The sequence below is a fragment of the Eleginops maclovinus genome, chromosome 14 (assembly GCF_036324505.1).
Source record: "Eleginops maclovinus isolate JMC-PN-2008 ecotype Puerto Natales chromosome 14, JC_Emac_rtc_rv5, whole genome shotgun sequence".
In the NCBI taxonomy this organism is placed as follows: domain Eukaryota; kingdom Metazoa; phylum Chordata; class Actinopteri; order Perciformes; family Eleginopidae; genus Eleginops; species Eleginops maclovinus.
The window spans coordinates 14,249,878-14,275,659 of NC_086362.1; the positions used below are offsets into that span (position 1 = coordinate 14,249,878).

General features: G+C 41.0%; 1 protein-coding gene across 10 annotated transcripts in view; it reads left to right on the forward strand.

Annotated features, from left to right (window-relative positions):
• Positions 1–25,782, forward strand: part of ablim2 (actin binding LIM protein family, member 2) — an 89,071-nt gene that overhangs the window by 16,930 nt on the left and 46,359 nt on the right. For 8 of the 10 annotated variants that reach the window (XR_010167287.1, XR_010167292.1, XR_010167294.1 and 5 more), the window contains exons 1-2: positions 11,945–12,129; positions 21,929–22,090. Coding sequence is in view for 1 of the 10 variants with exons in the window: in XM_063900510.1 (XP_063756580.1) it covers positions 12,114–12,129; positions 21,929–22,090 (178 nt within the window). In the remaining 9 variants the exon portion in view is untranslated. Of the gene's footprint in view, positions 1–11,944; positions 12,130–15,309; positions 15,612–21,928; positions 22,091–25,782 lie in introns of those variants that run through there. The other 2 variants (XR_010167295.1, XR_010167288.1) reach the window with 2 other exon arrangements.

Sequence of the window (25,782 nt, forward strand, 5' to 3'; positions counted from 1 at the left end):
CCGGCAAGCTCTATACTGGTTGATGAATGAAAAAAATTCTCTGGAGGGCTTACTTAATCAGTTTTCATGCAGAAAACGACCCTGGGGTCAATTTTCGCCGGACTATCCCTTTAAGGATTAATTTCAACTGTTGAAATGTTTTGGTATTTTGCTTAAGACAAAGCAAATCACCAAATTATTTTTCAGCCGTGTGCTTGTTCTAGAAATGTCTTTCAACTTTACATTGTTGTTTGCTCATTTCTTGAGCCAGCATCTTTGACATAAAAAAAAATCAAATCTGTCCACGGAGAATTAAACTCTCCATGATCCATATAAGGCTATTCTCATTTTGGATTTATCCATGGTTAGCTAACTGAGGCTGAGATGCTACCTGCAGTGACAGGCGCTTAATCGTAGACAGATGTGAGACATACCTCAGAAGTCCTGGGCCTAAATATAAACACTTTTTTTAATTTCAGTGTCACCATCTCGCACTCGAACACAAAATGTGTTCCCTTTGTTCCCTGTTATTAAACGTCAAAGCTACAGGTTGCCTACCCCTGCGCTAGCATGTTCCTGGCTGGCTAGTGTGCTAGCAGTTAGCTAATCAGCTGCAGGAGTTTTCTTTTACTGTATGAGAAAGAACCATAGAACAGAAAACATACCAAAGGTTCGGTCACTAATGGATATATTATCTGTCCATAGTAGTCAGTAATACATATATTTTTGGGAAACATACATGCAGTCAACATTTCAAGAATCTTAATTTGATGAACATCAAACTTTGAAGGCCAAGTTCAGATAAATGTTGTCCTCTGTCCTTTTTCAAATGCATCATGGGAATGTGTGCAGCTACCTTGAGAGCTATGTACACCTAGATCATATTACTGCTATGTGGGGAGAAAAAGAGAGACACAAAGATCGATAACTGCAGTGAATTATTCATCAATTCACTTTCTCCTGAGTGTGTGTTACTGCATGTGTGTGTGTGTGTTCTTGTACTATGATCGATCGTCTCTACAGACTGGGCTGTTGTCTGTGGCTCTCTGCTGTGTGCTGGTGCAAGACATATTACCTCTGTTTTCCACTTGTGCTAAAGAAACATAAGATGCAGAATGTACATCTCCAATGTGGGTCCATTAAGGGTTCCTTCTTCATATCTGACGTCAGTTTCTCTTCTCAACAGAAACTCTGCTCTAACTAATCACATAGCAGTCCAACATTCTAAGTCATGACTACTTGTATATTACAGTTTTAAATAGAATTTATTGCAGATAAAATGTGTTTACATTCAAAGTAGTTAGTAGAACGAATAAGAAAAGTATAAGAAGTAAGGGAAGTCAAGAATAAGAACGAGTTGATGGTTGAGATGGAAAGAGTTCAGACTATTCCAGGTCAAACATTTCAGTCTGATCCTCGTCCATCCCTCCCTCCTTCGCTGGTTGTCATTGGTTACAGCCTGATTTATCCTCCTTCTTCCTCCAAAGAGGGTACTCTGGAGGGTGTTCCCTCATGTTTAAATTGATAACAACACACACACACACACACACACACACACACACACACACACACACACACACACACACACACACACACACACACACACACACACACACACACACACACACACACACACACACACAGCCCAGTGTACCAGTGTTAAGCCTTAGGAAGGATCAAAGCAGACCGACAACAGCGCGTAATGCGCTCTCTGCATGACAGTGTATTGTATCCATCGCCAATAGTGATGTCACAGTGTTACTGACCTAACCTGGAGTACACTTCTCCATCACTACAGCAGGAAAACAAACATATGCTGTTTAAGGGGATTTCTTCCAAACTAAAAGCCACCTAAGAGTTTGCTTTGGGAGTACTTCTAAGTAAAGTTGTACAAACCTGTAGTCTCTGCAGAGGGAGCTGTAAGAGGTGTGATGATCGTCCTTAAGAGGCAGCGTGGGTTGGGTGTTGTGTTTGGAATTGAAATCATCTGATGGTGTGGAGTTAGCCATAAGTTCAGCAGGCTAAAGGCCCGGGCTACATTAACCGCTATATGGCTTACCCCATTCTCCCACTGTTAGTCGTCTGGTTGCATTATGGGTATTGTAGGAAGGATTTGATCTTTCTGTTAGGATGTTGGGATTTTAGAATTCCACATATTTGAGCTTTCAGCTATATTTTTGTATTTACTTCATATACCTTAGGCCTAGTTCAAGTTGCAGGTTTAAAAGAAACATCTCTAGACAGTGTTTACTTTGTATTGCATTTGCAACAACGACCAATTTGTTATCGGACGTAGAAAAAACATGCTGTACTGAAGTCAAGACATAAAGACGGGCTATCAGTCAGCATGTTTGCCAATGACAACACCAACAAGCAGTACTATGCACATGGTATTACTTCATTACACCTATCGATTCTCACGTGTGTTTCCATGACAAATAGCAGCTCTTGTATAGACATGGATTCCTCCCGGTGAGAGGTCTTACAGCAGGGGTGCCCAACCTTTTTTGAACCAAGATCTACTTTTAAAGTTGATAGTGTGTCGAGATCAACCAAGCCATAACGAAAGCCATAGCGTAGCCACAATTAATTGTGCACCTATATAACAACACCATTTTCTGACACAAAGATCAAGTTTTAACAATAATAATACATTTATTGAAGTAAATGTACGTCGTGCAAAGAATAAGCACAAGAAGGTCTAGGACTGGTCCATAACAACACAACAATTAATACAATGCCTAATTTAAGTTGGAAAAGTGGTTCTCTACCTTAGTGGGACTTCTGGCACTGAGAGGAGGAAGCTAGTCTCTCATAGTCCGGACAGTAGGAGCTGAGTGCCAGCCGTAAGCAGGCCGCAAGGTGGTCATCAGTCATGGTGGATCTGTATTTTGACTTAATGATTTTCATATGTGAAAAGGCAGACTCACACAAATATGTTAATCCAACTTCTTTGCAGTTTGTCTGAGGTTGAGGTACTTCTCTTTCTGCATTAGATTCCAGAATTCCCATATTGTCGAAAACCATTCTAATGAACACACATAGCTGAACCACATCCACAGCATCAGTGGATTCATTGAATTGCAGAGAAAAACACTCACATGTGTCAATATCATTCCTCAATTGCTGTTCAACATCCTCCGCCATTCCCTCGCATCGCCGTGTAACAGAATTTCTTGATAGCTGCACATCCTGAATAGCAGACACAATCTCCTTTCGATTTTTAAAATCGGCAAAAAGCGCATCCTCTGCTTCCATGAACGCTTCTTTCACAATCTCACCATCCTTGAAAGATGTCTTTCCTTTTTAAGAACAGGACAGACACGATAAGAAGCTATGGTTGCAGCCTTACTCGTGGTATTGGGCCTGGTAAAAATGGACTGTTGTGCTGCTAGCTGACTTTTTAATTCCTTGACTTTTCGGGCGGCAGTGGTGATTTATCTGGGAAGTTTGTATAGTAGCTCTTGTGGACCGTCTTGAAATGCCGCTCCAAATTCCCTTTCTTTGGTAAAGCCACATTTGCATTGCAGATAAGACAGATGGACTTGGCATTCGAATACACAAAAAAATAATCCTCCTCCCACTCTGAAGGAAAATGATAAGTTTGAGATGTTTTAGCTTCTTCTGCCATGGTAGTATCCACTCACTGTAGTCAAGCTTCTCGCGCCCCTCCGAGTCCTTAGTTAGAACCTAGCAACCATACCATGCGCGGGCAGATAGAAAGAAGCGCGTGAGATTTTTTCTGTGATTATGCCTGATCTACCTTACTACAGCTGTACAAATCTACACACTGCTTCACGCGATCAGCAGTTCATTGTGCCTATTTAAGATGTTTTAAGTTGGAAGTTTTAATGTAGGCCTATTTTACACAACAGTAGAAGGATAGGCTACACGCAACATTTTCTCGCGATCAACTGGAACTCAGCCCGCGATCGACTGGTAGACCGTGATCGACTGGTTGGGCACCCCTGTCTTACAGTATGAGGCGTCATGTTTCATGGCAATCAAGTAGCCAAAACCATAAGGACTTCTGGCCTCCCAATTACAAGACAGACAGTACAGCCGTCTGACAGCTTTGGAGGTCATGCAGTGGAAACTTGGCTTTACGAATTGCAACTATATGACTGAAGCACCCCTCCAAGATGAATAAGGACAACTGTAACAGTGCTTTGATTATCTTCCCAATGCCAAAGTATTTAGAATCTGGTCAAGATATCATTGATCAGTTCAACTAAATCAACTATCAAACTGCACCAAAATTGTGTTAAAGGTGAGAGGCACTGATTGGGCCAGAGACAAAGCCAGGTGAGAATAAGAGCCAACCACATACAGTGGTAAACCTGTGTGTCCGAACCTTTTAATAAAGTGAATATAATCTGGATTTCCTCCCATACATTGGAAGAAGTGAAAGAAAAATGTTAACCTTTGGGGTTAAATAGCATCGTGTTCACTTTTTAATTTGCAGATCTAAAGGTATGCTACTTTTTATGAATTGTTAGGCAATCGCACATGCTCACACACACCTTCCCACCGATAATGTGCTTCTTTGAACTCATGTTAATGACCTGGACTTGGGATTGGGGTCAATGCTGCAGAGACACACACACATAGAGAGGGAGAGACACACTTCAACAGCTTTCCGATCGCTCTCTGGGCTTCACCTCAGTTCCTTATCCATAATTCCCCCCCCCCCAGTACTCCCAGTGATATGCTCCTCTGAGCCTTTGAAGTGAAGCTTTTTATGATAGTGTCGTTCACTTCAGTGCTAAATGCTCGTCCTGCATGAACCTGTAGTACCACTTTACAATAAGACTCACGAATAGTTTGTTATTAATTTATTAATTAGGTTGTGAACATTTTATAAATCATTAATAAGCTTTTATAAGACAAGAGATAAACAAAACATTAAGGATGCTGGCTGATGAAGAAGGGGAAGTAAGCTAGGTAGCCAATAGAAGGCTTAGTCATCTTGCCAAATAGTGAGCCTGTGTTGATGTATGAAAACTATCATAGAACTGGTTTGTACATGGTTCTTAAAGATTAAAGAAGTGTTTACAACCTAATCATAAACCCTTTTTTGAATCCTTTATAAGGGTAACCTTATTGTAAAGTGGTACCAAACCTGTTTTCGCTGGGCCGGTGGTTCCCTGTGAGAGATAACACACTGCAGGGTGGGATCGATGAATTGACCAGCGTTATTGCTCTATCCTGGCAGTGCGATGACATTGCTAAAAGGAGTCTGGAGTGGCAAAAACCATCACACTGGTAAGGGGAACACAGAGGTGAATCAGAAAATCTTCCTGTTACAATTCCAGATCTAGGTTAGGAAGAGGCAGAGAGAGGCACACACACCCATCACCATCGACGGGACTCCTGTGGAGAGAGTCAGCAGCTTCAGGTTCCTCGGGGTAAACATCAGTGAGGACCTGACATGGACACATCACACCAGGGTCATATCCAAGACGGCTCGACAGCGGCTCTTCTTCCTCCGCAGGCTGCGGAAGTTCAACATGGACTCCAGGATACTCTGCAACTTCTACAGGTGCACCATCGAGAGTATCCTGACTGGCTGCATCACCGCCTGGTATGGCAGTTGCACCGCCCTCAACCGTAAGACTCTACAGAGGGTGGTGAAAACTGCTCAGCACATCACCAGGACGGAGCTGCCATCCATGGAGGACCTCTACACCCAGCGGTGTAGGAAGAAGGCCGGTAGGATATTAAAGGACCCCCATCACCCCAGCAACAATCTGTTCTATCTGCTGCCGTCTGGCAGACGGTACCGCAGCATCCGGACCAAGACCACCAGACTCAGAGACAGTTTTATACCACAGGCTATAAGACTACTGAACTCCTGAGCTGTGTGAATGTCTACTCACATCTGTTTATAGTACACACATACATATATATTATACACATCTGCCATACATATCTGTTTATAGTACACATATCTATATATTGTACATATCTGCCAGATACATCTGCTATACATAATATATGCATCTGTCCATACCTCCTCATTCAACAGTGTAAAGTATTTAAATACTTTCAATGTATTCCACATATGTATATATTTCACATCCTCAAATCTTTATTGTTAATATTGTAAATATTCTTCTCTCTTTTTGCACTACTTTATTTATCTTATTTGCACCATGTATGTTGAGTTGTTGGAGGAGCACGCGACATAAGATTTTCATTGCCAACATATACGCTGTATCTGCTGTGCATATGACAAATAAAACCTTGAAACCTTGAAACCTTGAAACCTTGATTTATTCCCCAAAATATGATTATAGGTCAGTTCAGCCCAGCTGGAGATACATTTTATTTCTGTTTGGACAGTCCCAGAAATCCCATCATAGTGTTGCATGAACAGAAGTGTTATTCCTCTCCTGAGAAAAAAGATGTTATGGCCTTTATATAACTTCTGTTTTACTTTCTTATCTTTTGTAGATGCTTTATAGCTAACTCAGCAAAAACATTAGCCATTTCTATTTGTCATAGTTGTGTAGACACAATTATATTATGTCACAAGGGATTATTATTAACATTGCAGATGTTCTTTTTAAGTATGACCTCCATTAAGCAGTGTACATAATCTGGATGAACAGTTAGGGCTTGTTTTTGTTGGACTTAGTTGTAGTGATGTCGCTGTTTGGCAGGAATGATTCCCTGCATCTGTCCTTCAGCTGAGGCTGAGATGAATGAAGAATCTGGTCAAGACGTGGTTAAACCATACACTCAGCACATGCACTTTGCTCTGCATCAGTAAGTAGGGGCTTGGACTGGGAATCGTAGGGTCGCCGGTTCAAGTCCCCGAACAGACTTGAAATGTGGAAAGTGGACTGCTACTTGGAGAGGTCCCAGTTCACCTCCTAGGCCCTGCTGTGGTGTCCTTGAGCAAGGCACTGGACACATCCAATCCCCCCTCCCCATTGCTCCCCGGGCGGTGCACAATAGCTGCCCACTGCTCCTAGTACTAGGATGGGTTAAATGCAGAGGACCAATTTCACTGTGTGTGCTCTGTTGTGTGCATGTATGTGACTAATAAAGAGGGTTTCATCCTCCGAATCTATCTTATATCTTCTATTGACTTGGTTCTCCCCCCATCCCAACAAGACCACGCCTGTGTGCTATCCTGGCTCTATAATGGTAGAACAATCCCCCCATTCATATCAGGACAGCAGCGAGTCTTACATACACTGTATAGACAATATTGGGACACCTACACATTACACCTATAGGAGCTTTTGTGACATACCATTACAAATTCTTAGGCATTAATTTGAAATTGGTCCCCCCTTTGCTGCTGTAACAGCTTCCACTCTTCTGGGAAGGCTTTCTACAAGATTTTGGAGTGTGTCCCATTCATCCAGAAGAGCATTTGTGAGGTCAGACCCTGATGATGGACGAGAGGACCTGGCTGTCATTCACCGTTGTAGTTAATCCCAAAGGTGTTCAGTGGGGTTGAGGTCAGGGCTCTGTGCGGGCCAGTCAAGTTCATCCACACCAAACTAATCCCACCAGGCCTTTATGGACCTTGCTCCATGCACTTGGTCATGCTGGAACAGAAAAGGGCCTTCCCCAAACTGTTTCCAGTAAGTTGGAATCATAGAATTTGAGAGACATTTCTTCTCAAAAAAACGGACTTGTTGCAACAGTGGCATCCTATTACAGCACCATGTTTGAATTCAGGGAGCTCTTTAGAATGACCCATTTTTCCACAAATGTTTGTAAAGGCAGACTGCATGGCTAGGTCTTTGATTTTATACACCTGTGGCAATGGGACTGAAGCATACACCTAGATTCAATGATTAAGTGTCCCAATCCTTTTGTCTATATAGTGTGTCTTGTGTCGCAAACTCCAAACCAACCTGTCTCACTTGCACCTTAACCTCATCATTAAAGCACTTTAGAGAGTCTGCCCATTTGAAACTAATGCAACAGCACCATGTTTTGGCTGGTTTGAGGTGAATATACAGTATATGCATTGTTGTTGTTGTTATGAGTTTGATTCTCTATGGTTTATTGCACATATTGTACGTCACTTTGAATAAAAACGTTAGCTAAATGAAGTGTAATGTAATGTATTGTAATGTAAAAGAATATGGGTTTTGTGAACATAAAATATACTCCTATAAACTTCTATAACAAAAACATTGGACCTAGGTACTATATATACTCAGAAATGTAATGAAAGTTACATTTGATTCCAAAAGTAGAGATTTAGCTTTGAGGGGAGGGTTGATGGGTTTCTTTTCAAATGTAGGTGAGCAGATGGTGCATCTTTGAAAGGTATGAAATCAGGCTGTTTATTTAAATCCTTGTAGCAAATGAATATATGGGTAAAAGTTTAGATGAAGAAAAGGAATCCCTCCAAACATACTTCCAGCTGATTTAGGATCTCTCTCATCCTGGCTCTCTCTGAAGGACACATGTCAGGAGTAGAAAGTGAAAGGGAAAGAATCCTCTCATTCCGTAACTGCAAATACGTTTTGAAATTGAATATAAGTTAGGCAGATTTATGTCTCCCTGACTTTTATTACTTTATCTCGACCAGAAGCTAGTTATATTCCTTGACAAAATTTGAAAGAGGCACATTAATCTTTGATCAGTGGATCCACGTTGGATGTATTTTGGATGCCTCGTGGCAGCTCTGGTGTTGCATGATTTGCAATGCAGATCCTATGTCCTTTTCTCTCCCTCCCTCTCACACACACACACACACACACACACACACACACACACACACACACACACACACACACACACACACACACACACACACACACACACACACATACACACACCGTGGTGTGGTGCCTGATGCTGAGTCACACCGTTCCTGTTAAGCTTTCTACAGTGTACTGAGCACTTCCTTTAGTCTGGTTGGTTCCATTGATGACCCCTCACAGCTTGGACAGGGGAACAAAGAGGAAAGGAATTGAGGATGTGTGAATAAAAGAGGACGATGCTGGAGATGAAATCAGGCCATACTCCCTTCTCTGTCCCTCTGGCGTGTCTCTATGCGCGCTGACAATCAGCTCATTCACTATATGCCTCTCTGGTTCAGTCTATCTGTTATTTTTGGTCGTATTTTAATAACCTCCTTTCTGGGTTCCTGCTGATCTGGCCTGGCAGCAGAGACATCATTCACCTGCCCCGTCACTGCTCTGAAACAGCTCATGCTGTGCCTTTCCGCTGCGTGCCAGTGACATTCTTTGTTTCCCGGCCAGTGCTGGAACATTCAGACGCTTTGGTTTGGAGGGTAATGACAGTGCACACATGCAGCAACCCTGAGAGGCTTTGGACTTACTAAATGCTAAGCATTTTTACCATGTGACCATTTTTACCATGTGACCATTTTTACCAAGTGTGGTAGCATGCTAACTTTTGCTAATAAGTGCTAGACACTAAAGTACAAATAAAGTTGATGGGGATGTCATTTTTTTTTTACAAGTATTTAGTAATGGACCATTTATTCACCAGCTGATGGTGCTAGGTAAAAAATCCATTATATAGTCTATGTAGATGTAGAGACATAACAAATTTACCGTTACAATTTGGCATATATAACTTTCTTTTTAACTCTCAATGAACATCTTAAAGAGAGTGTGAGGCCAAATTTCCACTGAACATAATCTCCTAGTGAAAATGTCATCCACTTATTTCTTAGTGTTGTCGTCAAGTCCTTTTGCAATGCCAGCTGGATCAGGGGGGCTTCAAAAATGTTGTTGATGACTTCTCACAAAGTGACGGTGCATGTTTGATTCAGGCATGCGTCTAGCGGCCTCTGGAATTGTTTGATTAGTTGTTGGTGCCGGTGTATTTAAATTCTCCTGCTTTGCCACTGTTTTAGATTAACCGTGGCTGCTATAGCTTTAATATCTGTAATCAGGGGTTAAATTGGGCTGGAAAGACCATAACTCTTTCGTGATCGACCCACATGACTTCAACAATGTATCATTACGTGGTTATAAGCAGAAGACTCCGTTGGTTCTTGCAAATTGTAATACTTTAGTAGGTTTTAAATGTTTAAATATTGGAGTTACTATGCAGCAAACTACTTCAAAGGGTGTTAATTATCATGAGACAGTAACAATTGTCCTATCAAGCTCATTTATGTTCCCAAAGCTTGGCACACGGCCTAATGAATCTGCCTACAGATCTACCATTGTTGAAGGGACCATTGATTGACTGGGGCCCAAATCATGGAGAAGGACCCACATCATTAACAATACCCTAAAGTGATCCCACAGCAGCACAATGAAGAATGATCTCATTGTTTCTTCATACTGTACATTTTTCAGTCACACCAACCAACCGTTTGCTGTGTTTGGTCATATAAAATCTTTTAAGACTGAATAACATACTGCTTCTCCTGCTTCAAAGTCACTTTTAATGATATGTTTAAGTTATTTTGGTCCATCCCCAGAGTATACAGTAGTTTCCTGTGAGTTTAGAGCTAGTTTGACTGATGATGAATCCCTTAGGCTAGGTCATGCTGCCCTGGAAATTGATTAGGTATCAGCTCAGATCAATGGTGAGAGTTAAAGCCAGTCTCCACAAGCACACAGCGGCTCAATATGAAGTCACCTCGAACATAAATCAGATATCTAGACAAGTTGCTGTTGAACAGCACATGACTGTATTACGATGGCTGGATGATTATGCAATCTGTAATTTATGTGTGTTCATCCTCCACCAGAAAAGAACAGTGACACATGTTAAAGCTTATGGACCGCACAGATCCTGGAAACAACGTTGGAAAGAATTAAAAGATTCAAAAGTTATCTGTTTAAATTCATTTTTTTCAACAGAACAAGATTAATAAGTGGCTTTATTGTATTTTGGAAAGGAACAAGAAAGATGGAAGGTTAGTGTCAGTTTCAAGTGGCAGTTGCACCACCTATAATATACAGCTCTGGAAAAAATAAAGAGACCACTTCAGCATTATCAGTTTCTCTGATTTTACTATTTAAAGACATGTCTTTGAGTTAAATGTTTTTTAAATTATTTTATTGTTTTCTATAAACTACTGACAACATTATTCTGTGTTGGAATTCAACAGACACTGGAATGGCTGTCATACATGTAGAGATGAAGATTTAAGAAGCATTTGGAGTGGTCTCTTCATTTTTTCCGGAGCTGTATATTGCAATCAAAATTAAGTCAGTGTACAGACTTCAGTCACCACACACATGAAGATGTTTTCTCTTTAAATGTTGTGTACCTCTTCTTTACTGTCCAATTGATATCATTAACAGAGGAGAAATATTGTGTATTGTGAGCTATTTTCACATTTTTAAACTTGGAATAATTTATGATTTTTGCTAATTGCAGGCAGACAGAACCCACAACATGATAGGAATGAAAATATGTGCCTTACCAAGTTGTTCTGGCTAACCTGCTGGCCAGACATTGGTTACAAATGCATATCCAGTATATGACATAAAGCAGCAGTTTTTTTGCTCCGGAAAACTGAGCTAAACACGAATGACCTTGAAGAGGCTAAAATGCAAACTTTAGCTCAGTTAGTCTTAATTGGCTGGGGGTAAACCCAAGATTTAAAATACTGTAATTTAACTTTGATATAAACTATAGTTCTCAAATTCCCCTCATTTTCTTCTAGAACAAAATCCTAATGGCCCCCTGAAGAGGCCAATCGCTAAGATAAGATCGATAAGATATTTTCCAATCTAACTGGAGTATTCTGTTAAATGCCTTGGAGCTGGTACTGATAGTTAATCCACCAATGATAAAAAAAATACCACTAAATGGTACAAACACTAAGTTGAGCTTGGTAGAGACTGGGGAGACTGGGACAGTCCACCAGTGGGAGGTGTCACTCTCTATGCCATGCTTCTATTTATAACATATATCTGCAATAAGAGAGAGAGTGAGCTAGAGAGAGAGAGGGACATTGGGAGTCATATGACCTATAGCTCATTCCAGAGATAGTGGTGAAGCAGACGCTCACTCTGTGCTCCATCTATTCTTACCCCAGAGCTGCAGAGAGGATGTGTTGCAACACCATCAGAGGACTCTGAAAGATTTTGGGATTTTGTCTATAAATACTATTTTTAAAGGACATAACAAGATCTCACATTTGTGAAAACCACTGAGTGACAATGCCGGAGGAGAAAGGTAATGATGACCTTTAATAACCTTTAATGAGTTATGTGTTCACCTGCCTGTGAGATTGAGTCTGCAGCCAAGGATTATTAGTATAAACAAGGACTAACCAACAAATTACTCTCTGACCAAAACATTTTTACCAAACTATAATAATCCTGTTACTCAGCAATATTGAAATCATTTAAAAGTTGTACGTCATATAATGTTTTTTTTGTTACAGCTGTCTTACCTACAGGCGTCCCATTATGTAAACCCCCGTCAGAAGCGTAGGGCTTTCTGTTGAAATATGGTGTGTGAATGTGAAGGACAACAACAAGCCTGCCTGACTGCAACATCCCTGGCAACAGAATTGTTGTCTTGGTCCCCTGCCTGCATTTCAAACAGTGGGAGCCCAGCCATTTGGGCTGCTTACAGAAGGGTGAGGGCCAGTAGCTCAGGAGGAATCACTGTTGTAATGTGATTTAGAATGTCTTTTTTATTGCAAATTACAATTGTACTGACCTCTTATAGCTTTAGTTTTGTCTATCATAATATTCCTTTGGTGACTTGTTGTCAGTGAGGCATATGGTACTGTATGAATGTGTAAGTCACTTACACATTCATACACTGGCGGCATGCAGAGGCTGCCAACACAGCGCTGGCTAGGCCATTGGGAGCATTTGGGGTTTGGTTTCTGGACCAAGGACCTTTTGATACGGTGTGGGATGGGAATCAAAACATGGTCCTTGTGGTTTTGTGGACCACCGCTCTACGTCCTGAGTTAATTAAATGTAATATGTCAACAGATTTAACAGAACTTTGTTAGGTTAGTTTTACAGTGTATACTGCATTGCTTATATTTGTTTGGATACCAGAATGGGTATTTACAGTAAGAATGTAAAGAATAAAAGTTATGTGATTTTATAAAAATATATTGGCATCAATCATAATGCAAGTAGTGAAATATATGAAAGTACACATAGCATGAAAAAGACTCTATTACAAACAGCTACAAGTTGCAGTTTCAAAAGTAAAAAGTGGTTGTTATGCAGAGTGGCCCATTACAGGTTGTTAATATTGAGTATTGAACCGTATAGAGGGTCGCCATCAGCCTAGAAACTCCTCGTTAACTCGCGAGCTGCAAAACCCTAACTCTGGTTTGGCCAATCACATCGTGTGATTATCGGTGGGCGGGCTTAACGTAATGATGAAAGAGTTGTGACCGTTCAGTGTGTAGTCCCTGCCGGTCTCTGCTACATGTAAATAAAGAAGATGGCTGCTGCTGGCGAATAGCAGTCTTTCGAATCGGCACCATACACAACACACCATACGAGGAACAGTTGCCCATGGACTGTTTTCGGTCACTCTGACTACGTCACCTTCTTCGTGGCTCTGATTGGTTGTAGCGCTATCCTATTGCGTGCAGAGGGAATTTGATGGACAACCATTTATCCCGCCCCTCGGATTAAGCCCTGCCAATTGTGTGTGCCCAGACCTAAATCTTGATGTAGGTCTGGTTTGCCAGGCTAGGTCGCCATGACTAAATGGGCTGATCTAAACTTAACAAGTATTCATATTGTGATAACAAAAAATCCAGCTTTAGAATATAACCTCCCTCAATGGTTCCTTCCAATTACATCAGCTTTTTAAGTAGGTGATACTGGTAATTTAATAGAGTATCTAAACATATCTAATAAGCTCTACCCTACGTTTGTGGAAACCACAAATAAAGAAACAAAAGTTTGTGTATTTTTTGTTTCATGGAATGAAACATTTTAGATTCAAATGTTTGTGTGTCATTTATTTTTGTCTTGCATTGAGTCACAGCTATCCGAAGCGTCATCAGGAGTGATTATTACTAGCTTGTTGAGACAAAGCAAACCTTAAACTTATTTATACTATAAACTAGATCCATATCTGCCTATACAATGTGTTTTATTCTGGAATAAATGTTTAACATTAAAGGTACTCATATGCTAACGAGTACACATAGCTGCCAGTCCAAATACACTGTTGAAAATAAAGTTGGAATAAAATATTTTGTTCCTTTTATCATGAAATGATTGTGTTTGTAAATAGGAATAAAGAAATGAAAGAGAGGAGTGTGTCAGAATTATTCCAGCTTTATGAGCAACAGCGTATTTCTTGCTGGACTCTTTAAAACTAAGCCTAAGTTTTTAATTAAAATTCTTTGCACTACTGACATCTACCCAGCTGCCTGCAAGAAGTATGAAACACACCTCATAAACACACCGCACATATTCCCTCTCCTCTCCAGAGTGTTGTTCTAAACAGCCGGGCTAAAGCCAGTCCAGTGTTCAGTCTGTGACTGTGTGTGTGTCTAAACCCAGAGAGGGGGTGTGTACGCTGCTATTATGATGTGATAACAAAGCATGTCTACACACACACACACACACACACACACACACACACACACACACACACACACACACACACACACACACACACACACACACACACACACACACAAACATAATGGAAATGTTTGTTGTTTTATATCTAGGAATTTCATCTTGTTCTTAATAAATCAAAATGAATGACCAGAAAGAAAGCATGTTGTTCATGTTAGTATGCACATACACAGTTAAAGGACAGGACTTTAGACATTTAGTAAGGAAGCACATGCACAAACACGGACCTCTACAGTCACCAGGCAGTCTCATGTGTCTGGGCTGTGATGTCGTCGCTGGCTGCCTGTCAGCAGTCACAGCGACGCCCTCACTATTCCTGAGCTGCCAGTAAACCATCTGCATGTCTGTCAGTACACTAGCTGCACCAGTAAACATTCACATCCACAAATAATATAGATATGAAATGGAAGGCAGATTTGAAAAACGAAGTGTTTCAGTTAATGCAAAACACATGCATTTATGACATTGACTTGGTACTATTTCTCAGGTCATAATCTAAAAACCAATCAGTCAGTTTAATTGGTGACAGGCTGTGCCCACTAGTGACTGTAATGTATCTTAGTGCTAATGTCCTGTGGATAATGACTGTGTGTTTGTGTGTGTGTGTGTGTGTGTGTGTGTGTGTGTGTGTGTGTGTGTGTGTGTGTGTGTGTGTGTGTGTGTGTGTGTGTGTGTGTGTGTGAAGCTGCTGTTGTTCCAACCTGAGGTGCTGAACCTGCTCGGCGAACTGAATGCTGGTGTTTCTGCAACAGCTCTGCTCAAACAGCTGACACGATGATTCTACAGAACGGCTCTATTCATGAGTCATGCTGTGTCTCTCTTGAAATGAATGCTCTGCAAACACACACGGTTCTAATCCCTTACTGTCTGTTTACAACCACGTCATTCCCCACACTAGTTCCTCCCAACCAGCTCTTCTTCAGTTATAAAATAGTCAAAGCATATAGATTTATATACATGTGCAAACAAAGATGTACTGTAACCTGCTTAGTCATTATATTCTGTCAGTTTTAATGTTGACGGCAGCTATGGTTTTTTTCAGACTGTGAGGAAACACAGACTCTGGTCTCCTGCTTGAAGGTAATATTTGACCTACAACCCGTTATCTTGCATTTCACTACATTTAGTCCACACTGCCTCTTGCACTAAATGCTGGCACTTGATCAAACATCATGTGTTATTGGCCAAAATGAATGTAATTCCCATATACTGTATGGAGGTGACTTTGAGAACTGGACTTTTTGACATAGCAGAGATGTTGGTCCAATTGTTTAATGATCTGAAATCCGAAAAGGAATATGATGGTATTTATGCTGATAAGACCTCTCAACTACATGGAAGCGTTCCAGCAGAGCCAGCTGCAGGAACACGGGGGGGTTTTACTGAGTCATCTGTCAGAAGAATGGCAGTAATGTTATGTTTCACTCAAAGAAAATCTTCATTAGAAAGCAAGCTAGTTATACTATACAACTAGTTATCTTACTCCTCTTATCTGGACGATGCTGACTGATTTAAAAACGTTCTGGTTAGTGGTACTATAATGTTATATTACTGTGAATATTGTCAGTAGTATTTTTGGTAGCAGAATCCAGGGTTAAAGCATGCTCACTACTAGTACTCAGTTAACTAGTTAGCAAGGTTACATTTCCACACCTCTCTGTTTATGTGACATGCCATTGACCTTACAAGGCCTGAGCCACATGGTTGCTGTGGTGTCATCTTTGAGAGAGATTAGGGGTTAACTGCCTGACCGCGGGGTCAGAGGTCAGATGGTGCTGAGGTCAGATTGCAGACGTGCACAGGTGAGTCAGTGCTTTGAAGAGAGCAGGAAAGGTCGTAACTCATAACGTCTGTGTGTGTCTACAGTGCTAAAGTTAGGTGACTCACTTTAACTACAATTATGGGTGAGATTCATGAAGAAGAAGGAGATGGACCTTTATTAATCTCCCGAAGGGGAAATTCAGTTTTCCACTCACGCACACAGTTGTATATTCACCTACAATTCACACACAGTTATATACACATGCAACGAGAGGATCTAGAGCGGAGAGGCAGCCAGTCTAGCCGGCACCATGGAGCAGTTGGGGGTTCTCTACCTTGCTCAAAGGCACCTCGGCAGTAGCCCAGGAGGTGATCTGGCTCCTCTCCAGTAGCAGTCCACACTCCATCTTCCTTGTTCCGATCAGGACGTTGAACTGGCGACTCTTTAGTCCAAAGTCCAAGTCCCTAAAGACAAGACCACTGCCGCCCCATTAATGAAAAATTAATATACATGTGTATATATATAGCATCAATGCAAACACTTTGGGTGGGTGTGTGGTAGATAGAGGAAGTAGAAGAGTGTGTTGAAGTGCAGTAGTGTGTGTACAGTTGGTCTGTCTGTAAATAAATGCTAAGATTATAAGCAGATTATTAGATTTATTAGCATTTAGCTCGTTAAGACTAAAGCTAGGCCCACTGGTCTTGCAAATTGCAATGAAAGGTGCAGAAACAGGTCCAGGCCAACTTAAGGTCGACTGATCTTTAAGGCGTACCAGCTATTCTCTTTCTAGTGACAAGCATTTACCAGAGGTCTATTTTATGATTTCCCCACAAATATATGTTCTGTATGTTTTATTTTCTGTTTGTGATTTAATGAATGTAACTGATGTTGTATCGTTATCCAAATAATCCATATAATGTTGTGAAGAAACTTGTGAATGTGACAAAGATAGGGATTTCCCTGTTCCTTTTGTACAGTGGCGCGTTCATCAATGAATCTGCACTATAGGCTCAGTTCATTGTTTTTTCTTGGCATCTAAAAAAGGTGAGAAAATGAAATGAGTTTTCTATTGAGATGAAGTCGGGTAATTGCAACTCTTCAGTAACACACAATATGGAACATATATTTCGGAAAACACCATTTGTTTTATTCATATACCATCATTTTGGTAATATGATATTACGCCAATGGCTTTCCCATAAAAATAACGGTTCTACATTTTCCAGCGACATGTCCATGTGTTTACTCATAAGAAAGTGAAAACCAAGGTCAGCAGCTTGGCACCACAGAGTACAGGTGCTGTGGTAATGTGAACATTTTGATCTCCGGTCCTCCCTGCTGCCTCTGCAGATGGTTCACACCCGGAATGTCGCAGAGAACTCGTAGATCCCCGTGAGTTGAACGCTCTATTTTTAGGAGGTGCTGGTGCAGGGCTCCTTGAAAAGGCATCTGAGATATAACTGCTTGTGTGTTCCACTGTGTGGTGGGCAGGGCTTTATTATAGATGTGCCTTAGAATAGTGTTCATGTTAAAGCAAAAGAGATACTAGATCTTTGTTTCTCTATGGATTTCAGTGTCATGTTAACATGGGGAGGTTCTCTATATCTATACTATATAATAGTTATAGTGAATATGTGTGCGTGTGGTAAGCTGCAAAACTTTGTCAGTGCTCGGTGTGTGCCCTCAGAGTGTGTGGCTGCATCCAGCACAGACATGTAGTGTTGCATTGCTCTGATGGCAGCCTGCCTGGCTACGACCTTTGGGACAACAAAATCAGAAGTGGCTGTCAGCCGGAGAACAGACACCAGAAAGGCTGATTGACGATAAGGACAACTGGTGGTGGAAAAGACGGCACAGTACGGGGTCGAGGGACAGTAGAGGCACACAGCAAAGTGACACTCTTTTCAAAATCAGAGAAAGAAACCTTAGTCAACCTGAATTATTTCCACTAGGTTTTCTTTCTTTAATTTGCCGGCCTTGCCGTCCTGTATCCTCTCACAGTTTCATGAATGATTGGTAGCTCTCTGACTGACATACTGGCCCTTAGTTGTTGACTGATGGCAAGGTATGACAATTTCAAAACTAAGGAAATTATGAATTTTGGGTCACGGCTGAGGAAAAGGGGCACATAGGTACATTGTCACCCTGATTACTTGGAATTTAGGAATGTGAAGGATAGAGATGAAATTGCTTCCTTGGCCAAACCCCCAAGAAGTACATGAGAGCAATAACTTCACATGGATTGACTACTCTAATTATTTATTTTAAAGACAGACAGATTTTTGGACCCTTTTCAAAGACTACTACAAATGTGTTCCTGCAGCCTCAATGTCTGGAACAACTTGCTGGACTCTAGTTCTGGCTCAGATCATCTGTAGTGGCTGTTTGAAGCGGAAGCAAAGACACTGGATCCCTCCAACAGGTGCTGGGCCACAGCATTGCACTCTGGGTCAGATCAGGAGTCCGGACCCCTCCCAGCTCCCCTGCAGCCCCTCCTCCCAGCCCTTTCTTGCTTTTGGACTGTTGTCTTTTCCAGATGGTTCCAATCAACTCGGCCTCAGCCCGTTTTTATGAGGACCCAAGACTTTCCCTCTCAAATTCTTGTCTTTATTGGTTAGCATGCCCACTGTACGCCAACATTCTACCGGCAATGGCCTCTAGGCAACGGTGTCTCAAATCAGTTTCCTTGTTTTGATCCAATTTGGAAGTCAGGACATGTTTAAGTCAGTGATCAGATAGAATTCGAGAAGATAAATGCTAACCTCAAAAATATTTGGTATCACCAGAGTGCTCTATATTTGAATACAAATCTTTACGGGACTTAAAGCTGGGCATAAGGCCAAAACATAATGAGGTAAGGTTATCGTCCCGAGGAGATCTAAGGAGGTCTTGGAGGTGGTGTTTGTCTTGGACTCACAGACACACTATAAAGCTACTGTTGGTCCGGTCCTTGTAAAACTGAAGAATGTGTGGTTCCTGGAAACTGCTGTGGTTTTTACTCTCCTGTCACCCCTAAACCAAGCAGGTCAAATTCAAAGTGCTTCTTGTGGGCATGCTCAGAATTAGCATTTACATTTTTCATATTTAAGTTTATTTATTGCAATTACTGTTAGTACCACTTTTACAAACTAAAAGCTAACTTACTGTATCATTTCATAATACGGAGTCAAAACCCTTGTAAATGAAATATATACAGGGGCTTTGAGGAAATAAAGGTAAAATAATGATAATAGAATATAGTACTGTATTGTAATATAGTGTGTAATACATTTGAAATACATAACAAAATATGTAAATAAATCCAAGACAGTGGAGAGGAAGAGTAGTGTGGATGTGTAAAACACAAAATTGCAACACCTGCTTCAACATTTCAGGTAAATATGCTCATCTGCTATATTTTTAAGAATAAAGTGAGAAGATTAGTATCAACCTTAACCAAAGTCTGTCAAATACAGAGCTTCCAGGACATGGTTATACTAGCTTAGCATTAACACTGAAACTGAAGCTAGCATGACTGTTTTAAAAAGTTTAGAAAATGTGCCTACCAGCACCTCTAATTTACCTCATCACATTGCATCTTGATTGTTTAACTCGTACAGATATTTAAAAATGGTTACATTATTTTACTTTGACTCATCTGCTTCTATCGTTACGCTTACAGATGCTAACCAACTTTTCAATGCACAGACAAATGAGCATACTGTTCCATAACGTTGCAACACTTCACAGCATGTGTTCCAAATCAAAGTGAAGGGTTAGCGCTGGGCATGTGATCCGACTGAAAAAAGTGACTTGCGTTGATTAAATGATTAAGAACTTCTCTCTTTCCAATTTAATGAAGAGAGAATAGTATGAGGTTGGCTAAATGTGACTTTTATTTTCCACATTATAGAGTTGAGGAAAGGAGTAAACAATGTGGCTTTAACTTCATATAAGTGTTGTGCCAATAAAACATCCAATTAACACCCAATGAATGTTGCAAACTGAAAGAGGGATGTGCAGCAGGATTGTGATGTTCCTCTGTCTGGCTTTCAGCTCTTATCCCTATGCCCCCTTCTCTCTCTAAATCAATTAATTTGGGGAACTCCTGTTCCCAACCCCAATTACTGGTAACCAGGGAGGCCTGGTGAAACCAGTCTGACAATGGGCATGTTTCCTGAGAACACAAAGGGCCTTTCATTGGGCCGATGCCCCAGTCAGGATCGAAAAGCTGCCCGTATGTGAGCCCTCTCTGCACAGTTCTGGTGAGAGGAGAGAACTGTACTGAGGCTCTTACAGTGTGTGACATCACCTCATAATTGTTGTGTGTGTGTGTGTGTGTGTGTGTGTGTGTGTGTGTGTGTGTGTGTGTGTGTGTGTGTGTGTAGGGGGGATTTCCATCCTCATTTTGGGGCGACATTAACTTACCTAACGACATGTCCCCTTATGTGATAGAAACAGGTTTCAGGCTCGTGAGTCAAAGATAAAAGAGAAATAAGAAAATTGTTTTTTATATCCTTCTGATGTGACACGTGATAACGTGCATATTTTTGGATAATGGCTTTTTTGTTTTTGTGATAATAAAATGTGTCCCTATTGACATTAAAGTTAAAACAATGATGCTTGAAGTTGGAAGATCCAAATCAACACATTCTGTTTATAAAAGTGTTTCAAAGGCTAGAGTCGATGCAGATTTTTTAAAGATTACATACAAGCAGTATTCAAAATGATATATTTCAATACTGAAAATATTTATCTTCCAGATATCCAGTTTTTCCCCCACAATCCTCGTCCCCCAAATTTTAGCACCGTATCATCAGAACAGTTCTTCTTTTAGAGTGGTCTTCCGAAATGAGAGGTATGGGATGAACTTTAATCAGGGTATAACTCATTGTGCCCTTCAGAATGTAAACGGTGTATTAAGAATAAGCGGTGGATTCTATTAGTGCCATCCAAAATCAGATGTCATTGCATTAAATATTGCTTCCATGGCCTTTACAGTTTTCAGTTTCGTTATCAGTAATTTGTAGAAAGTTCTGGAAAGCCTTAGGGAAGGGAAGTGGAGAATGAATACAGAACAGGAAGTGAGGATAAACATTATAACGAGAATTGACAAGATTGTCTCCTGCCAGGTTTATCACCGAAACCAACACGTCTTATCGGCAGTTTGGTTCTTTCATTGTTGGTTTTGTGTCTCTTTATTTCTAACATCATGTGCGGTTCTGGGGTGGAGGGCACTGGTGAATGCCCCTGTAACAATGAGCTTTGACCCCCTGTTGCCCCTCTCCAAAAGAAACGTTTATAATGATAATACACCTTTAGGTAGCGTTGTGTTGTAGCTATAGCGGAAGTAAGCTGGAAGGCATTTTGTCTTCATAATGTCATTTAATACAGGTTTAACGACGGAAATAACCCCACCAATCATGGTATTTTAGTTTTTTTTTTATTGTGCTATGACTTTATGCAACTCTAAAAATGGTAAAATGTTGTCTTTGTCTCTTTTGTCCTGCATGACCTTTGACCCCTCTCATAAAATAACTGGCCCCAGCACAGCCACCCAGTAAAATCGGTCTAGAATTGCCACTTTGTACCACTTTGTCAATAAACTGTACCCTTGAACACAACATTAAATGGTGTCTCTGTGTGTCTCCTGCAGTATTCCAGCAGCAGGCGGTCCACAGCCCTCTGGAGCAGCCGAAGAAACAGAAGCCAGGAGGAGGAGGACCAATCCCCTGTCAGAACTGTGGCAAGCCCTGCAAAGGCGAGGCTCTGCGGGTCCAGAACAAACACTTCCACATCAAGTGCTTCGCCTGTAAAGGTATGTCCCCGCCAGCTGTCGCTGCTCACCTCTGCACAGTTACCCAACAACCTTCCATTTCCACACCCTAAGAAAAGACCTGGTCTGAGACTGGAATTTCGGTTGTAGGTATTTTGGACATTTGTTAACGTTCAACTGAAAACTTTGGAATAAACAAATACTTTCAAAAGTAAAATGATCTTTGAATGGACCACTATGGTTTTTTTTTTTTTACCAATGATACTTACGTGGTTTATCTTTTTGGGGGTTGTGCGATTCATTTGAACTTTTTACGAAGATAAAATATACTTTAATGAAGATAATTTGCTCTGATATTTACATGAAGCCTTTTAAAGTAGACACAACAATCAAGAGCTTTTTCGCAAAGATAATACCTTTTGAACCTTTAGGAGAATTATATAAACTCATGGGTCTTTTTGTCAAGATTCTGTTGGCAGAATCGGGCAATAATTAAGAGATCTGAAAGGACCAAAAAGAGAAAATATCAATTTTTTGAAGGAAGAGAAAAGCAACCATCAATGATCTTAAGTTAAAATATAGAGAAGCAAATACAGTGACATATTAGAATGTAACCACTAGCAAAATCACATGGTGACGTAGTCAAATCTCAAAGCATTTTGGGATAGCATGCAATTTTAGACCATCCTTTTGTCAAAATGGAGGTGTAAAATATTAAAAAATTTGAACTGAATATAAAATAATTTAACAAATAATATATCTTAGAAAATGTTTGGGGAGCAGAAGGTAATCTGGCGTTTGTCTTTAATGGGAAAGATACAGCCAGCATTCATTCTTTGGACCACTGACTCTCCAGTTCTAATGGTAATAATTGGCTATAGCTCGGATCGGCAGTGACGACTCTCTGATAGATATGACACGTTTCCCCCCTTCCTGCAATGCTATGACGCACATTGAAGGGAATTAGTGTTTTTATTAACTTACAACATACATTTAAAACCTTAAAGCTACCATTGACATTCACAGCAATGTACGTTGCTGATCTTAGTAAACATATAACTTTATTCAAACAAAAACAATATTACAAATGTTTTATTACCATCTTTGATCGTTTTTGTACAGTTCCAACAATCACAACATCTGCTCTGAAATGTTAAAAGAGCGACTGAATTATTTAAAAAAAATGTTTCGAAGAGAAACCAATGTCATGTTTTTTACATTTCTACCGTTTTGCCTTGCTTCCAGTGCTGGACATTTTCCCACCAGAAGAATAGGACTGAAAAGCAGGCTTGTTCACTGAGACAAAAATACATTATAATCATATTGTTAGTGGTAGTTGTGCTAAGAGAGTCAATAGGCATGGGTCAGTATGTCTAATGATTGTTTTTAGATTGTGTGTATGAATGAGTGTGTATGAAGAGGGTCGGGTGTGTATTTTGGATTGGGTGGCTGAGTGTCAGATCCTTTAAATGTGTTTTATGTGTGTGTGGTGTGGTGGAGTGTGGCTTCATCTTGCATGTGACTGAACGTTATAGCCCTGTGTGTGCACCCCTCCCATCCCAGACCCTCAGCATTGCTGTTGTTGTCAACACATTCTCAGGTTGCTAGGCTACCGTCGGTGTTGCTACAATGTTGGCGGCTCCCTGAGTTTATCGCCTTTAAACTTCACTGACCACCAGACTGTCTGTCTGTACACTCTGCACCCCCCCCCCCCCCTTCTCCTCCGTTGGGAGAACATAGCAGGGTGTGTGCAGACCAGATAGATGAAGTATGCCTCATCTGTTTGTCATTTTTTACAGCTTGCACTTGCAAAGTAAATAGTGAAGAACATTTTGACAATATTTAAAAGTCCAACACTGTTACTAGTCAGACAATCCTAACCCTAAAGCTGCAAACACATGATACGCCATTTGCTCCTTGATGACGCTTAGCCTGGTGCTGAACACAGCTGGTTATGTTTGGTTCCATGGTTACCTCCCTTGCTAGCTTCATGGTCATCGGTAAAGGAGGTCAAAGTTGAAACAACTTTAATATTGAGGGCAGCATTCGCCGATAATTCTGAGCGGGGCACAACGCCGAGGGTAGAGCTTGTGCCTAGCTGAGTGGCCCCGCCCCCTCAACAATGGTGACATCAGTGCAGAGCGGTAATGTTAACGTAACCCTGTAATCTGTCCTTTACTTTCATTTTATGGAGTTTGACTTTGACCCAAAAGTGGCCTGAAGGCAGAATATATGATTATATTATATATATGATTGGTCTAAGGAGATGACCAATAAGATAAGTAGTCATGCCTACAATAAGTCCAGTACACTTATGTTGTTGCCACTAAAAACAGAATAGTATATTTTTGTGGACATAGAAAAAAAACATTGTGGCTGGCATGGAATTCAATTGTTAAATATCCAACATGTTTGGGTTATTAAATGTGCTGATTATACGGGCTGGGTGGGTGTGCAGTTTGCTAATCAAACATCTAGATGAGGACTGTCCTGAATCAGAACATCAGGGTGGAAATACGATGAACCATAGCAGGGTGGGTGGGGCTGAACACCACAGAGAAGAAAAGACATCGGAATTCAACACAGTATAGGTATTTTAGCTTTCAGAATTCCAAAAGCGGGGACATTTTCTTGACGTATGTCACATGTTGTTAAACCAGGTAAAATCTCTTCTTTCATGAACCCATACATTCTTTTTAGGTCTGCCTCACCTCTTGCCCATTCACTCTATTCAAGATATTACGATTAACCTGGATATTAATAATAATTGTGACCCCTGACTATATTGCTCTGTTACTGCCAATTACAACCAGGCTGGGTGCTAGCCAGCAGGCTAACGGTTGCCAGCCCTGAAGTGAGGACCTGTCAACACGCAGCAAGCCATGTGTAATTAACACCAAGCAGAGAGGAGGACTCCATTAATGTGAGCTAATGTTAGCCTCCTTAGCACTGGTCTGGAGTCAGGGTACATCTGGACTGAAATAGTAAACACAGCCTCAGTGTTTGTAGCAACACACTCCTCTCAGAGCACTGTTTAAACGTAGCTGGTGGAACCTGCTGGACTGCCTTGAGATGAGGACCCCCATTGCCTCTGCTTGTGGTAAATTAAAGATGCTATGTTAAATGACTGACCTAATGGAGGCATCAGCGCAGTCCGTAGGGACTTGGTCTTTGAACCGAAGCGTAGCCGATTCACGTCCGCAGTCGGACTGCAGAGCTGCCAGTTCACCTCCTGGTCACTGCTGAGGTGCCCTTGAGCTAGAAACAGAAGTCAAAAGTCAAAGTGCACTTTATTGTCAAAGTTTCCACATGTGTTATACATACAGAAAATTGAAATACCGTTTCTGGCAGTCCCACAGTGCAAATATAAACAACAACATAAAACATAAAAAGATAAGAGCGTAGAAAAAAAAGGGGGGGTAAAAAGGGGTATACAAAAAAAACTAAGTAATATATACATATGTTAGACACCATCAACACAGTTTGACGGTAGTGCAATTAGTTCTTTAGTGCAAAAAAATACTTTGTGCAAAGTACATTTTCAGTAGCAGCAGAGAATAGAAAGTGACTGGTGCTGGATGAGGGACGGTGTGTGAGGGAGGGAGAATAATGTCCTGGTACATTTCCATTGAGGCTGTGGGGGTAGAGGGAGATGAGAGAGGGGGAGAGAGAGGGAGGGACGGAGAGAGGGGGAGCGAGAGGAGAGAGGGAGGGAGGGAGGAGAGAGAGACAGA